This window comes from Coloeus monedula, assembly GCF_965178545.1.
Source record: "Coloeus monedula genome assembly, chromosome: 28".
NCBI classification, from domain to species: Eukaryota; Metazoa; Chordata; class Aves; order Passeriformes; family Corvidae; genus Coloeus; species Coloeus monedula.
In genome coordinates this window covers 4,271,972-4,285,750 of record NC_138808.1, presented here as the reverse complement: position 1 = coordinate 4,285,750, position 13,779 = coordinate 4,271,972, and the positions used below count along the sequence as shown (strand labels likewise).

Here is a 13,779-nt window from a genome sequence, read left to right as displayed (position 1 = left end):
CGCGGGGATGGCCCCGCCCAGGTGTACCCGGATGGTGTGGGGCGCCATGATGGGTGGCGCGAGTACGCCGCTGAGGGAGGGAGGCAGCGGTCGGTCGGTCGCCGCGCGCGGGAAGGTCCCTGGGCGCAGCGTGAGGGGTTTTTCTAAAGGGACAAACGGGTTTGTGTTATGGCTGACTTTCGCTCAGGCCTGGAGTTCCTGTCAGGATCCGGTGCCTGAGGAGAGGCGCGCCACCGAGCCGTCCCTACGGACAGGCCCCGTGTGTGCCACCGACGCCGCTGCACGGATGGGGCCCCGCCGCCATCGCTGCGCAGCGAGGCGGGCCGTGGGCCTCTGTAACGCGCGCGGTGATTGGCTCCCGCCGCACGAGGGGGCGGGACTAAACAGAGGAGCGGCGCTGGGATTGGGCGGAGAGCGGAGGGGGGCCTGTATGTGAGCTTGAAGGGGGTTGGGCTGCAGGAGGACAGCGGCGCTGGCGATTGGCTGCTGCGCGCCGGAGGGCGGGGCAACGAAGTATATAAAAGGGCTTGGCGGGCCGTCGCTCTTAGTTTTTAGTCTTTCCGTCGCTCGGTTTCGTCGGTGCTGCTCCCCCTGGTGTTGCCAAGATGTTCGAGGCGCGCCTAGTGCAGGGCTCGGTGCTCAAGCGAGTGCTGGAAGCCCTCAAGGACCTCATCACCGAGGCCTGCTGGGACCTGGGCTCGGGCGGCATCAGCCTGCAGAGCATGGACTCTTCACACGTCTCGCTGGTGCAGCTCACGCTGCGCTCAGAGGGCTTCGACACGTACCGCTGCGACCGCAACATCGCCATGGGCGTCAACCTGTCCAGGTCAGCGGCGGCGGGGTCTCATCGGGCGCTGGGATGGGGCGGACAAGCAGGCCCGGGGGCTGTGGCGCTGAGAGGAGCGGGAGCCGCCGGGGAAGGGGGTTTGTGGGGGTGTGAGGGCAGATCTGGGGGCGAGGGGGTGCTCTGGAGGTGAGGGGGGTCCCGGGGGCGCTCGGAGCCCCCTCAGCCTTTCCCTCCCCCCCCACTCCCCTCACGGCTCTCGCGCCGTTTTTCGCGGCGCGCGCGGGGCCCGTCGCGGCCGTGACGTCACTGCCGGCACCAAGTGGCGGGAAAAGCCGGCGCTGGCGGGGGCCGCCGCCATGGCCGCTCCTGTTGGGGAACGAATGGCAGCTTTAGAGTCCTGTCGCTAGGAAAGTCCCTACAGAATTATGCGGAGCGTCAGGAAGAGTAATGCCAGTAGGTCGGGGAGGTGATCGTTCCTGCTCCGCTCCTCAGCCCTGTGAGACGCTTCTGGAGTGCTGTGCCCAGGTCTGGGCTCCTCACGAGAGGAGCGACACGGAGCTCATGGAGCGGGTCCAGCGGAGGGCGACAAAGATGAGGAAGGGCCTAGAGCCTCTCCGTTATGAGGGAAAGCCGAGGGAGGTGAGGCTCTTCAGCCTCAGGAAGAGACGGCTGAGAAGGAACCTCATCCCTGTGTACAAATACGCAAGGGAGGGGTCAGAGGATGGATCCAGGCTCTGCTCCGTGGGGCCCAGGCGTGGGACAAGAGGAATAGGGAGGAGCTGCTGCACGGGAAGTTCCACCCGGATATGTGGAAGAACTTTGCTGTGTGGGTGTCCAAGCACTGGAACAGATTGGCCAGAGAGGCCGGGGGTCTCCCCGTACACCCACTTCTCCAACAGTGTTAAAACTGTGTATATCACATCCCCTCCTGCTCGGTCAGCTCTCAGTCCCATGAATCACCTGCCTTTCTCCCCTCCAGCATGTCCAAAATCCTGAAATGTGCAGGGAACGAAGACATCATCACCCTGCGAGCCGAGGACAACGCAGACACCTTGGCCCTGGTGTTCGAGGCACCGAGTGAGTGTTGGGTTTGGGAGCTCATTAGTTACTGGGATGTGTTCAGGCAGATTCATAAACCACATGGATGCAGGGGGGAAAGAAATGGCAATGGATCCTGCAGGAATGGGAGAGGACACCTGATTCTTAAACTCTTGGAGCAGCCTGGAGATTGAAACTTCATCAGCTTGGCCAGTAGTTTCTTTGTAAGAGGAAGGCTCTTTGAGGCTGCACACAGATGCCCTTGGCTGTACCTTTGCAGCCTGTAAAAGGCTGTTTGGGGCATTTCCAGATTCCCAGCTCTAGGGAAATGAGGTGGATCTTACTGCCGTTGTGGAGGTGGTTTTACTTGGAGGGAGTGGGGAGGAGCAGGAGGCAAACTGGTGGTTGGAAACACTTGGTGTTAACTGTGCTTAACTTTGCAGATCAGGAAAAGGTTTCTGATTACGAGATGAAGCTGATGGATCTCGATGTGGAGCAGCTGGGAATCCCAGTAAGTGACAACTCAGGTGACTGGTGGCACTGGTGTGGAACTGGGTGTTTGCCACGTTCCCATCAGATTCTGTAACACAATGACCTTTGGACTGCTGGACAAGCCTGGCACTGGCCGGGTGTCACTGTCAGTGCCAGCGCTGCCCAGGTGTCACTGTCAGTGCCAGCTCTGCCCAGGTGTCACTGTCAGTGCCCAGCTCTGCCCGGGTGTCAGTGCCAGCGCTGCCCGGGTGTCACTGTCAGTGCCCAGCTCTGCCCGGGTGTCAGTGCCAGCTCTGCCCAGGTGTCACTGTCAGTGCCCAGCTCTGCCCGGGTGTCAGTGCCAGCGCTGCCCGGGTGTCACTGTCAGTGCCCAGCTCTGCCCGGGTGTCAGTGCCAGCTCTGCCCAGGTGTCACTGTCAGTGCCCAGCGCTGCCCGGGTGTCAGTGCCAGCGCTGCCCGGGTGTCACTGTCAGTGCCAGCGCTGCCCAGGTGTCACTGTCGGTGCCAGCGCTGCCCGGGTGTCACTGTCAGTGCCAGCTCTGCCCGGGTGTCACTGTCAGTGCCCGGCTGTGCCTGGGTGTCACTGTCAGTGCCCAGCTCTGCCCGGGTGTCAGTGCCAGCTCTGCCCGGGTGTCACTGTCAGTGCCCAGCTCTGCCCGGGTGTCACTGTCAGTGCCCAGCTCTGCCCAGGTGTCACTGTCAGTGCCCAGCGCTGCCCGGGTGTCAGTGCCAGCCCTGGCAGGGTGTCAGAGGTGTGTCCCCCCCAGGAGCAGGAGTACAGCTGCGTGGTGAAGATGCCCTCGGCGGAGTTCGCCCGCATCTGCCGGGACCTGAGCCACATCGGCGACGCCGTCGTCATCTCCTGTGCCAAGGACGGCGTCAAGTTCTCGGCCAACGGCGAGCTGGGCAACGGCAACATCAAACTGTCCCAGACCAGCAACGTGGACAAGGAGGAGGAGGCTGTGAGTGGGGTGTCTGCGGGGCTCACAACCTGCTCTGCCCTGGGGGGCAGCACGGGACAGGGGAAGGGTTTGGCTCAGAAGGGACCTTCAGAGGTCACGGAGCACAGGCCCCACGGGGAGCAGGGACAGCGGCCAGGGCTCCGTTGGTTCGTGGAGTGCAGGCCCTGAACCACTCGGGGTTAGGGCCTTACCCCGGGAGCTCCGGCAGTGCTGGGCAGGGCAGGGTGGGAGCAGCACTGGTGGCCTTGGCCTGAGCTGTGCAAGGGGTCTGGAATTCCTGCAGCTGCCTCTCCTGAGCCTGACCTGTTCTCCCAGGTTACAATAGAGATGAACGAGCCCGTCCAGCTGACCTTTGCCCTGAGGTACCTGAACTTCTTCACCAAAGCCACCCCCCTGTCCCCCACGGTCACACTCAGCATGTCTGCAGACGTTCCTCTGGGTGAGTACCAGTGGAGTGGCTCTGCCTGACAAGTCTTGGAGAATTAGAACTTGAGACTGGATTTTGTGTAGAACCTTCTGAAGGCCCTTTTTTTCTTCTCTTCCGCAGTTGTGGAGTACAAGATTGCTGACATGGGACACTTGAAGTATTACCTGGCCCCAAAGATCGAGGACCAGCAGGAAGGCTCTTAACTGGAGTGGCACTGAGGGGGATCTGCTCCTGGCTGGAGAAGGGAAGGGTGGAGGCAGCAATTCCAGTGCCCTGGGGCATCCTGGGAGCGCTGTAGCCGTGTCTTGTAGATATCTCTGTAAATATTTCTCAATTTACTATTTTGCTATACCGGTATCATTGGAAATAGGAAACCCAAGTTTTTCTAGTCTGTTCCTGAACTCCCAGTAATCTCTTGGATGCTGTCTGAAGGTGAAATTTCTTACTTCTTTCAGCTTGTGTTGGAGAAGAGGGGCAATATTTAATGGGTCAACACGTTTCCTGGAGTTTCCCCTGCGGAGCTGTAGTTTAGGGTTGCTGTTTTATTACACCACAAGTTTATGTGACCTTACTTCATTTATTTTTGAAGCTGATACTTTGACTGAAACTTGGAAAGTGGAAATAAAAGAATACAATTTCCTGGAGTTTTTCCTGTTGAAATGGGGGTGGGTGAATCAATGCTTTTGCAGCTGTGCTGATGTGCCCTGATTCCTTCCTCAGGGCTCAGAGTTGCAGCGTTGATCGCTCAAAGGTGGGAGAGGAGTGCCAGAGTCTGTTCCTGGGCCTCCCCACGGGGCACCGGTGTCACTGGGAGCCCCTGGGCTGTGACCCCTCCTGGGTTTGGCTGTGCCGAGCTGCAGCTGCAGCTCCCTGGGTGCTTCTCGCCCACCCTGGGGCTGTCAGGGCCGGGGCTCTGGGCTCTGACAGGAGGGGGCAGCCGGGGAGGGTCGGGCTCTGCTCCCAGGGAACGGGGACAGGAGGAGAGGGAGCGGCCTCAGGCTGGGCTGGGGAAGCTCGGAGTTGGATATTGGGGAAAATTCCTTCCTGGAAAGGGCTGCCCAGGGCAGTGGGGGCGTCCCTGTCCCTGGGAGCGTTACAAACACGAGTGACCGTGGCGGTGCTGCTGTGCTGACAGCTGGACTTGGTGATCTTGTAAAGGCTTCTCCCAACCTCAACGATTCCACGATTTCAAGTACAATATTTGGGAGGCTGTGCACTTCCCACGGCTCAGTAAGACACGAGAATCCTGGACATGAACTGCCTGAAAAGCTGTCCCTGGGCAGCCCCGGCGGGCGGGCAGCAGGATGGCACCAGCAGAACATCACCAGCAGGATGGCACCAGCAGGATGGCACCAGTAGGATGTCACCAGGTGGCAGCGCCGGCGAGGGAACGAACTCCGCTGGGTCAGTGACGCTGCTGCCGTGGGAGGGACAATCCCTGCTCGGAGCTGGGGACGGGACAGCCCCGGCTCTGGACTCCCGTTGGGACCAGCACTCCTGGGGATGGCCTGGAAGTGTCCCAGGCCAGGTTGGACGGGGCTTGGAGCAGCCTGGGACAGTGGGAGGTGTCCCTGCCCATGGCAGGGGTGGCACTGGATGGGCTTTAAGGTCCTTCCAGCCCAAACCATTCCAGGATTCTGATTTTTAGACACATTTTCTGCTCCTGTGATGCAGGTGCCCCCCTTGCTGAGCTGGCTCGTGTTTCTAGATCCTTTCCCATTTATCCTCCAGCTTCCTTGGCTTGCTGGTTAATTCAGCACCCTAATGAAAACATCTGGAAAAGATCTTTTGCCCTCAAGGTTTTTAGCTCTTGCCCAGAACAGGGAGGTGCCTTAAATAACCAGGGACTCCTTTCCCCTCCAGAGGTGATGCTGGGATGGAGTTTCCCCTGCGGTACCCATGGCAAGCAGGCACTTGTGGAAGAATTTTGCAAAAACTCGGGCTTTAGTGAGGAATCCGAGGTTCGTGATGTGGAAATAGGGAAGGGTTCTGGGAGGTGATGTAAAGCATAAAGCTGGGCCAGTGATTGAAGCAAATTCTTTCTGATGCAGCTTCCTGCTCTAGTGGGGGTTACCAAACTCTTCTCTGTGCTGTTCTACCCATTAACAAATTGTAAAAATCAGCCAAATGCTGTAATTTATTTAGGTTGTGGGTTTTTTACAGCTGAAATGACAAATTGAGCAGCCTCGTGTTGCAAAAAACATCCTTTAACATTGGTATTTTCTCACTTGTGTCCTGTCTGCTCTGCACAAATCCTGAAAGCAGCTGGGGGTTTCCTTTGCCATTGCCATGCCCAGATAATCAAAAATGTAAAGAACACTCCTCTTAAAATACAACAAAAAACCCCAAGTGCACACGCACCGCTCAAAAATGGCTGGGCAGGTTAATAAATGCTGTGTTTCTCCCTGTTTGAGAGAGGAAGCTTTCAAGCTTTATGTTTAGATTTTCTTAGCAAGGAGAAAATAAATAAGAATTCTTTGGGAATTTTAGGAGCTCTAAACCCACCCTGCACTCCATTAATTTACAGGAACCTCCTTGGGGAGCTCCTCGGAGGTGCCACACCCCCAGCTGTCCCCCCGATTTAACATTAGCTATTAAATTATCTCTATAAAATGAAGTCCTGCCCGATGTCTGTCACCTCCCCAGCCCTGCCGTGTGACATCCCGCAACGTTCCCACCTCCCTTTGGAGAATCAGGGGTGGATAAAACCCCTCCGAACTCCGGGCGAGCTCCGCGGCCGCCGGGCCCGGGACACGGGACAGCCCCGGCCGTGACCTGGAAGGGAAGCGGCGTCACCGGGATCAACTTCCCGGGGCCGCGGAAGGACAGGCGGGGCCGGGATGGGGCTGGCCGGCGGCAGGTACCGGGGCTGGCTGGCCTTGGGTGGGTTTGGGGTGTTTTGGGGTGGGTTCGGGTGGGTTTGGGAGCGGCGCGGGGCCGCGCGTGCCGGGATCCCCCATCCCAAAAGGGCCACAAAGCGACATCCCCGCCCTTCCTGGCTCCCCGTGGGGGGAGATTCGGGGCTGTGGTTGAGGCGATTCAGGATTCCGGGCGGAGGTGCCGTGTTTGGGTTTCCTGGCGCTGCCCTGGCGCCTCCACGGGGTTTAAAGCACAGCTGCCATATTAGAAATTTTGAATTTCAGCGTTAATTGTTTTGGCCAAGTTGCTCAGGCCCCGAGGATTTATTTATTTGGCTCACAAAGAGCACAGCACTGTGCTGGTTCCTGCTCCTGAACCTTTGTGGTGCTCACTTGGTGTGGGGCTCAGTGGGGTTGAACCTGGCCCTGAAACGTGAGGCCTGAGAGAGTATTTTATATTTCTATTTTATACACGTTTGTCCTCAGCAGCCTCTTTCTTGTTGGTAAGTGAGGCAATGGGAAGGACAGGGCAGCTTGTGCAAGTGTAAAATGGGAATAATTCCAAAGAAGCCACTGAACAGCCTGGTAAATAATGGGGCGGAGTCGGGAAGTCGGACACCTTTCAGAAAGGTTTATTCTGGCTTTTCCCCCTCCTGCCCTTCCACCCCGGGCATGTGGGAGAGCCTGGGGGTGTTTGGGTCAGTGACCTGAAAAACAGGGATGTGCAGGGAGCAGGGAATGCCGCCTGCAGCTGGGGCGTGTTTCCATTATCCATGGGGCTGAAAATGTTTTGTCCGTGTTTGGGTTTTGCTACCAAAACAAAAGCCCAAAGTTCAAATCAAAGGTTCAGTGGTGGGGATTTCAGATAAGAGGGGATTTTATAAAAGTCAAGTTTGCAGCAGGAGGAACGAAGCTGGGTGGGGAATGTGGCCAGCAGTTAGGGAGACAAAGGGTTTCAGTTCAAGCGGAGACTCAATATTTTGAGTGGATGCATCACCTCTGATGCTGAAGAGTGTTGTGGAAACAGAGCCTTTATCCCTTCCTGTTGGCACCGCCGGAATGTGCGCTTTTGTTCTCTAGATTGCACACGTTCTCAGAAGATAAAAGCGCTATTGAGGCTGGCAGGTGTGGGAAGCCCTTTCCTGCCTCTCCCCTGGGAATCCCGGGGTCCTGCTGGCGGAGGTGCCCGGCCCAGTCCCGGCCCTGCAGTGCCAGGGGGAGGTTGGCAGGACGGATCCCGGCTCCGGGCCCTGGGAAGGTTCTGAGGGTCAGCAGCTGGTCCTGGTTCCTGTCCCCAGGGTGCCCCTGGGCACAGAGGGGCAGGACTGGCCCCTCGCTGGAGCCCTGCGCTGCACACCCTGCCCGGGGCTGTCCCTGGGGTTTGGTGACCTCACCACTCACACTCCGTCCCCTTGTCCTGCTCCCTCTGAGTCACTCCTGCTGTCTCTGTTTCATTCCAGTTTCCAGTGGTCGGGGTTGGGGTTTTTTTTTTTCCCAAAATTGCTCTATTGCAAAATCTCCTGGTGGTTGAAAAGCTGCTTTGTTTAGCTCTGGTTTGGGCTTATTTGCTGGTGTCCCGTTCAGAAATAGCCGGAGCTCAGACCTCAGACGCCTCCGTGCTGGCAGCTCCTTGTGGAGTGAGAGCTGGGTCATACCCTGGGCACTGCTCTGGAATTTCGACCTGGTTTGATGCACAGGTTCTACCTTGATTCCAAATACTGGCAAGCCCTGTTGCAGCTGTACCCATTTTGTATTTTAGGCTTCAAATGAAATGCTGAGATCCTCTGCCTGAAAAGTTTTCATTTATGAAGAGGAGCAAAGATGCCCTTTGGGTAGCACAGCCTTGACACAGGAGTTTCTCTTCAGAAACCTTAGTTCTGTGTCTCTCAGACTCCCATCACCCAGTTTTCTCTCCTGGTTTTGCTCTCCCCCTGTTTTCCAGGCTGTAGCTGATGCCCAGGCGCCCCTGGAATGATGTCGTCACGGACCAATCTCTCTGCTGGGATTCCCAGTAGCAAAGTCAAATATTCCAAGCTCTCCAGCACCGATGATGGATACATTGACCTGCAGGTAAAAAGTGGGGAAGGAAGGTGTAAAACCACGAGGATGGGCAGCCACAGCTCAGCACTGCACAGGCAGCTGCTGCCTGTGCATCTCTGGTGGAGCAGCTGCAGCTCAGAGAGGGACAAAGCCTGGTGGGAGTCAAACCCTCGGCCCTGCCCCTCTGGAAAGCCCAAAGAGCCTTGCTGGGAACAAGACTGGGAGCAGATGTGAAGGGATGGGAGTAAGGGCTGGCTCAGCAGGGTTTCCATGGGCAGAATTCCTCATGGAGGGGCCGTTGCAGAGCTCAGCAGCAGAGCTGCTGCAGCACTTTGCCCCATGTCACCTCTGCCAGCTGTGGGCTCACATCTGTGCTGCGGTGGGAGGGGAGCTGTGCTGGGTTCAGCTGTTCAATTTTTGGGTTTTTCCATCCAGTTCAAGAAGAGCCCACCAAAAATCCCCTACAAGGCCATCGCACTGGCTGTGGTGCTGTTCATGATCGGGACCTTCCTCATCATCATCGGAGCCCTGCTGCTGGCAGGGTACATCAGCAAAGGTGTAAGTGGTTAATGGCACCTCTGGCACCGGTTCTGCACTGTCCCCAAAGCTGCCCTGAGCCCTCATTGACCATCAGGAAACAGCCTCGAGTCGCACCAGGGGAGGTTTAAATTCAAAATTAGGAAAGGTTTGTCATGGAAAGGGTGGGAAAGGCCCGGCACAGCTGCCCAGGGCAGAGGGGGAGTCCCCGTCCCTGGGAGTGTTCAGAACACGGGGATGTGGCACTCGAGGACATGGGTTAGTGGTGACCATGGGGTGGTGCTGGGTCATGGTTGGACTCGATGACCTTAAAGGTCTCTTCCAGACTCAAGGATTCCACGATCCTGTGGTCATGTTCAGTGTAGGAATCCAGAGCCAAAGGACGTGAGCAGGGAATTCATTCCCAGCACAGCCTGGCTGTGCTGGCAGCCCCGCTTCCCTGGCAGCAGAGCCCTTGGATCCCCCAGTCAGCCCAGCTGGAGCAGGCTCAGAGCTGGGCAGGGCATGTCCAGGGAGGGCTGAGTTCCCGGTCCCTGTCCCTGGGGAGGTCACATCGCTGTCCTGGAGAGGCCTCAGCCCGTGCAGATCATGCAGGGACAGGGCAGGAGCTGCCAGACCCGTGTGGGGCACGGCAGTGCTTCCCCATCTCCCTGTGGCTGTGATCCATGGAAAGGGGATCTGCTCCTGGAGTTGTGGGTGCTCTCTGCCCTGCTCCCTGTGCTGTGTGGGCTCAGGGTACCGTTGGCAGCTCTGTGTTATCTCTGGGGGAGCAGCAGCCCCTGGGCTCTATCAGCAGCACTCCAGGCACAGATCGCTGGGCTCCTGCTCGGCCACGCTCCCAGCCCTGGCTGCAGATCCAGGGGGTCCCTGGCGAAGGACGAGGTCCCTTGAGGGGTTCCTGCAGCAAGGAGGAGATGCCAGGACAGGATTAAAGGCTCAGCCTGACGACAGCTGAGGTATTACTGGTTGAAGATGGGTTTTTATTTCTCAGCTTGCCAGGCCTTGGGGATGGATCACAGGATCATGGGATGGTTTGGGTTCAAAGGACCTCACAGATCATCTCATTCCAACCCCCACCTTCCCCTAGACCAGGCAGGGTGTGAGAGGGAGGAAAGCCCCTCGTGCAGATCTCACTGCCCTGGGCTCTGTGTCCCTGCAGGAGACCGACCGGGCCATCCCTGTGCTGATCATCGGCATCCTCGTGTTCCTGCCCGGCTTTTACCACCTGCGCATCGCCTACTACGCCTCCAAGGGCTACCGGGGCTACTCCTACGACGACATCCCCGACTTCGATGACTGAGCTGTTAATTAATCCCACTCTAATTAGGTTGGTCAGAGCTGGTAGTTCCCCTGGGCACCGGGGCCTGGCAGGGCACAGCTGATGCGTGTCCCTCACGCGGCGCCGCTTCCCGGGTTTGAGGTGTTGCAGGTTTTCCAGTTTGGGGGGTGGGGGCTCGAGCACGGAATTGACCAAAAGGAATCACAAAGAACTTGGGATTTATGGGATTTTTCCTCTCAGGGTTGCATAATTCCGCTCGCTGGGAAGTTCTTCCTGGGCGAGGCAATTCTTGCAGTTTTCCAAAAATAGGTGAGCTGGTTTTAGCAGCAGAGATCCTTGTTTTTTCTGCCAGTGTTTTCTAGAGTTTACTTTAGCTTCCCATGAGATTGTGGTTATTGTTGTGTTACCTTTGCAGACAAACCAGAGTTAAACTCTCCTTTAGCTCTCTGTCCATCAGAAATGCTTCCAAGCTATGGGTCCTGAGCTTGCCTGGAGTAAATAAAGTCTGATGTGCACGAGAAGGGGAGGGCAGCACTTGCAGGAAGTGGTTTTACACACTGTGCACTTGCTGCACAGCTCCCTGTCAGGCTGACCAAGCCCATTTCCTCACACACATGTTCTTCCCACGTGAGCTTTCCTCGTGCCACTGCTGCTTTTGGCAAAATCCGCTTGTCCTTCACAAGGACTCCTGCTGGATTTTATTTGAAACAACCAAATGGATACTGGGAGAAGGATTGGAACCCAGACCAGGACTCGAGTGTCTAAATACCAAAAATCTTGGGTTTGGCTAATGTGGGTGTTGGGGACACTTGAATTCCAGCTGTCTGTGTTGTGGAGTCCTTTTGTCCTTGTGTAGATAATTCACTGTGCAGAACTGCCCAGACCAGTGCAGAGAAGTTCCCTGTGTAGTTTGTGCTGCACAAACCCCCTCTGGATTGCTTTGCCAGCTTTGCTGATGTGTCATCCAGGGAAAACAGAGGGATGGCTCCACTGCTGTAGGGTAAAGCCAGCCTCTCCTGAGCTGGGAGTGTCTCAGTGTCCTGGAGAACGAGCAGTGATGCAAGTGGATGCATTCAACATGAATAAAGTTCTGTATTCTCTGTAACCAAAACTTTGTCTTTCCCACCTTCACAGGTGTCAGAGTGCACTAAAAGCTGTCCTGGGCTTTAGGTGCTGCTGCCTCCAGCTCCCAGGTGCTGCTGGAGTGAGAGAATGGGGCAGCAGCTCTGGAACAGCCCCACCTGCTCTGGAACAGCTCCCAGCACCCTGGGCCTGCTTTGGGGCAGAGCTGGGATTGCTGCATCAGGGAGGACAATCCCGAGTGCCTGGGGTGGGCAGGTGCTGCTGCAGAAGGTCAGGAGTCCCTCCTTGAACCCCAGCCCTGGTTAAACAGCAAAGACCCCGAGCTTGAATTGCTTTGTCTCAGGTCCCAGTATCCCATTCCTTGTGCTGTGCAGGGTCACCCCAGCAGTGTCAGTCTGCACAAAGCACTCCACAAGGGTCACCTGAGCCTCAGATGGGCTGAATGTTCCAGAAGGAGGGGGCAGGAGGGACTGACAGTGCAGGGCAGGCCCATGGAGGTGTCCACAAGAGCAGGGCTGGACAAACACCTCGCTCTGAACGTACTCCTAGAATTGCCTTTTTTTTCCTCCATCAGTGCTCCAGATTAACCCAAAGCCTGAGCCAAGTTCTTTTTTTAACCTACATCTCGTCCCTGATTTGTGTCAATTCCCCCGTGTGAATCCCAGCGCTGCACTCTGAGGAAGAACTGGTTAAATTCAGGATCTCCCTTTCCGCCTCTGAAGGCACAGCCTGGCACGTTCTCCCCTGCTGCCAGCCCCTGCTGCCAGCCCGGGACAGGGGACACGGGGCACGTGCTGCTGGAGCAGCTAGAATGTGTCAGTTAAAGCTGGGTCTGGCCAGGACAGCGGCTGCTGACATCAAACCACAAATCAGCCTCTCTAAGGGGTCAAGAATGTGGGTTTATTTGGGTTTGGGGAGAGGGGACAGGAAGTGGAAGGGAAGTTTAGATGGAACAAGCAAAGAGGGAGGGAGAAGATGCAGAAATTTGGGAAGTGGGGGTCACCCAAGTGGGATCGATAAATGTAGAGGACAGAGAAGAAACTGGACTTTTGATGATTCTTGGGGGCTTCTTCCAACTTAGGGCATTCTATGACTCTGTGATTCTGAGAACATGCTGACGTTCCTGGAGGAAAGGAATTCATGAATTTACTTTTCTTTGACAGAAGCAAAGTCCTCAGGCAGCACAGTGGATAAATAAGCAGGGCTGTGTGAGGGATGGCCAGGAGAAAAAGTCCTTTCTACAGGGTTTGGTTTGTATCTAATTGGGGAAAAGAGAAACACTTCTGGGAAAGAAAAAGGGGATTCCGACCTCTGGGAATATGTGCATCCAGAGGACTTCATTCTTCAAGCTGACGTCCAGGTTTTGGGCAGCCCTGACTGACTCCCTGCAGTGAGGGGGAATGGGAAAAGGCCTGGGAAGGAGTTTCTGGTTCTAGAGCAGGGCTGGAATGACAAATCAGGCGCTGATGAATGAGGATAACTCTGAATAGCTGTTCCCTTTATGGAGCATCCTCCATTCCGGGCAAGGCAGCTGTCTCAGGGAAAAACAGTCAGCATTTGTAGAGCCTGGTGGGGTGTTACGCACAGAAGCTGTGGAGAAAGAACAGACAGCCAGATTCCAGGCTTTTCTCTGGTTTGGGAGTGCTTGGATTCGTGTCTCCTCAATGCCATTCTTCGATTGCTGTTGCAGGGTGTAGTTACAGAATTAATTACCTGCTTAATTTAACCATGGAGTTACTGGTAAGATATGGAAATGCGATTTTGGAGTCCTGTGGCCTGAGCTACCAGCAGTGCCAGAGAAATCCTCCTGGTGTATTCTTTATAAAAGCAAAGATTTTAGTCAATCTCATGATTTTTTTTGAGTGAACAAAGCCATAATTATGCAAAGTACTGTGAAAATGGTGCCATAAACCCTTGAAGGAAGAGGCAGAAATTGTGCTTTGGAGGTTGTCCAAAGTGGTGAAGGGATGGGGAGGAGTTTCACCAGCCTGGGGATTGTGTGTGAGCCCCGAGTCCAGGGCCCTGAAGGGATCCTCACCCTGTCCTGGGCTCTCAGTTCCTCTCTGCTTGAAGTTCCCCAGCAACGATGACTCTCACTCTGAGGATTTTGCATATTTCCATACACAGATCATGTAAAGAGACATGGAATCGTTAGGTTGGAAAAGAGCTTTAATTAACGTCATTGAGTCCAACCAGGAATTCCCAACTGACGCCATTCCCGCTGCAGGGAAGCAGCTGCAGGCTCTGCAGGCCAGTCCTGGGAAAGCAGGTGCAAG

General features: G+C 56.1%; 2 protein-coding genes across 2 annotated transcripts; both read left to right on the top strand.

The window, feature by feature from the left end:
- Positions 1–95: 95 nt before the first annotated feature.
- On the top strand, positions 96–4,350 carry PCNA (proliferating cell nuclear antigen). Its single transcript, XM_082298189.1, has 6 exons — positions 96–826; positions 1,767–1,864; positions 2,269–2,336; positions 3,085–3,279; positions 3,595–3,718; positions 3,827–4,350. The coding sequence occupies exons 1-6, from the start codon at positions 606–608 to the stop codon at positions 3,907–3,909; spliced, it is 789 nt and encodes a 262-aa protein (XP_082154315.1). The 5' UTR covers positions 96–605; the 3' UTR covers positions 3,910–4,350.
- A 2,161-nt stretch (positions 4,351–6,511) lies between these two features.
- TMEM230 (transmembrane protein 230) lies at positions 6,512–11,525 on the top strand. The gene is made up of 4 exons (XM_082298211.1): positions 6,512–6,566; positions 8,507–8,634; positions 9,040–9,162; positions 10,301–11,525. The coding sequence occupies exons 2-4, from the start codon at positions 8,536–8,538 to the stop codon at positions 10,439–10,441; spliced, it is 363 nt and encodes a 120-aa protein (XP_082154337.1). The 5' UTR covers positions 6,512–6,566; positions 8,507–8,535; the 3' UTR covers positions 10,442–11,525.
- Positions 11,526–13,779: the final 2,254 nt, after the last annotated feature.

What these genes read in the sequence shown, in the direction of transcription:
- PCNA (XM_082298189.1), top strand. Translation starts at nt 606, where the DNA reads ATGTTCGAGGCGCGCCTAGTGCAGGGCTCGGTGCTCAAGCGAGTGCTG. An exon ending in TGGAGCAGCTGGGAATCCCA is followed by an intron (nt 2,337 to 3,084) that starts GTAAGTGACAAC and finishes TGTCCCCCCCAG; the next exon opens with GAGCAGGAGTACAGCTGCGT. An exon ending in TGGACAAGGAGGAGGAGGCT is followed by an intron (nt 3,280 to 3,594) that starts GTGAGTGGGGTG and finishes CTGTTCTCCCAG; the next exon opens with GTTACAATAGAGATGAACGA.
- TMEM230 (XM_082298211.1), top strand. Translation starts at nt 8,536, where the DNA reads ATGATGTCGTCACGGACCAATCTCTCTGCTGGGATTCCCAGTAGCAAA. An exon ending in ATGGATACATTGACCTGCAG is followed by an intron (nt 8,635 to 9,039) that starts GTAAAAAGTGGG and finishes TTTTCCATCCAG; the next exon opens with TTCAAGAAGAGCCCACCAAA. An exon ending in CAGGGTACATCAGCAAAGGT is followed by an intron (nt 9,163 to 10,300) that starts GTAAGTGGTTAA and finishes GTGTCCCTGCAG; the next exon opens with GAGACCGACCGGGCCATCCC.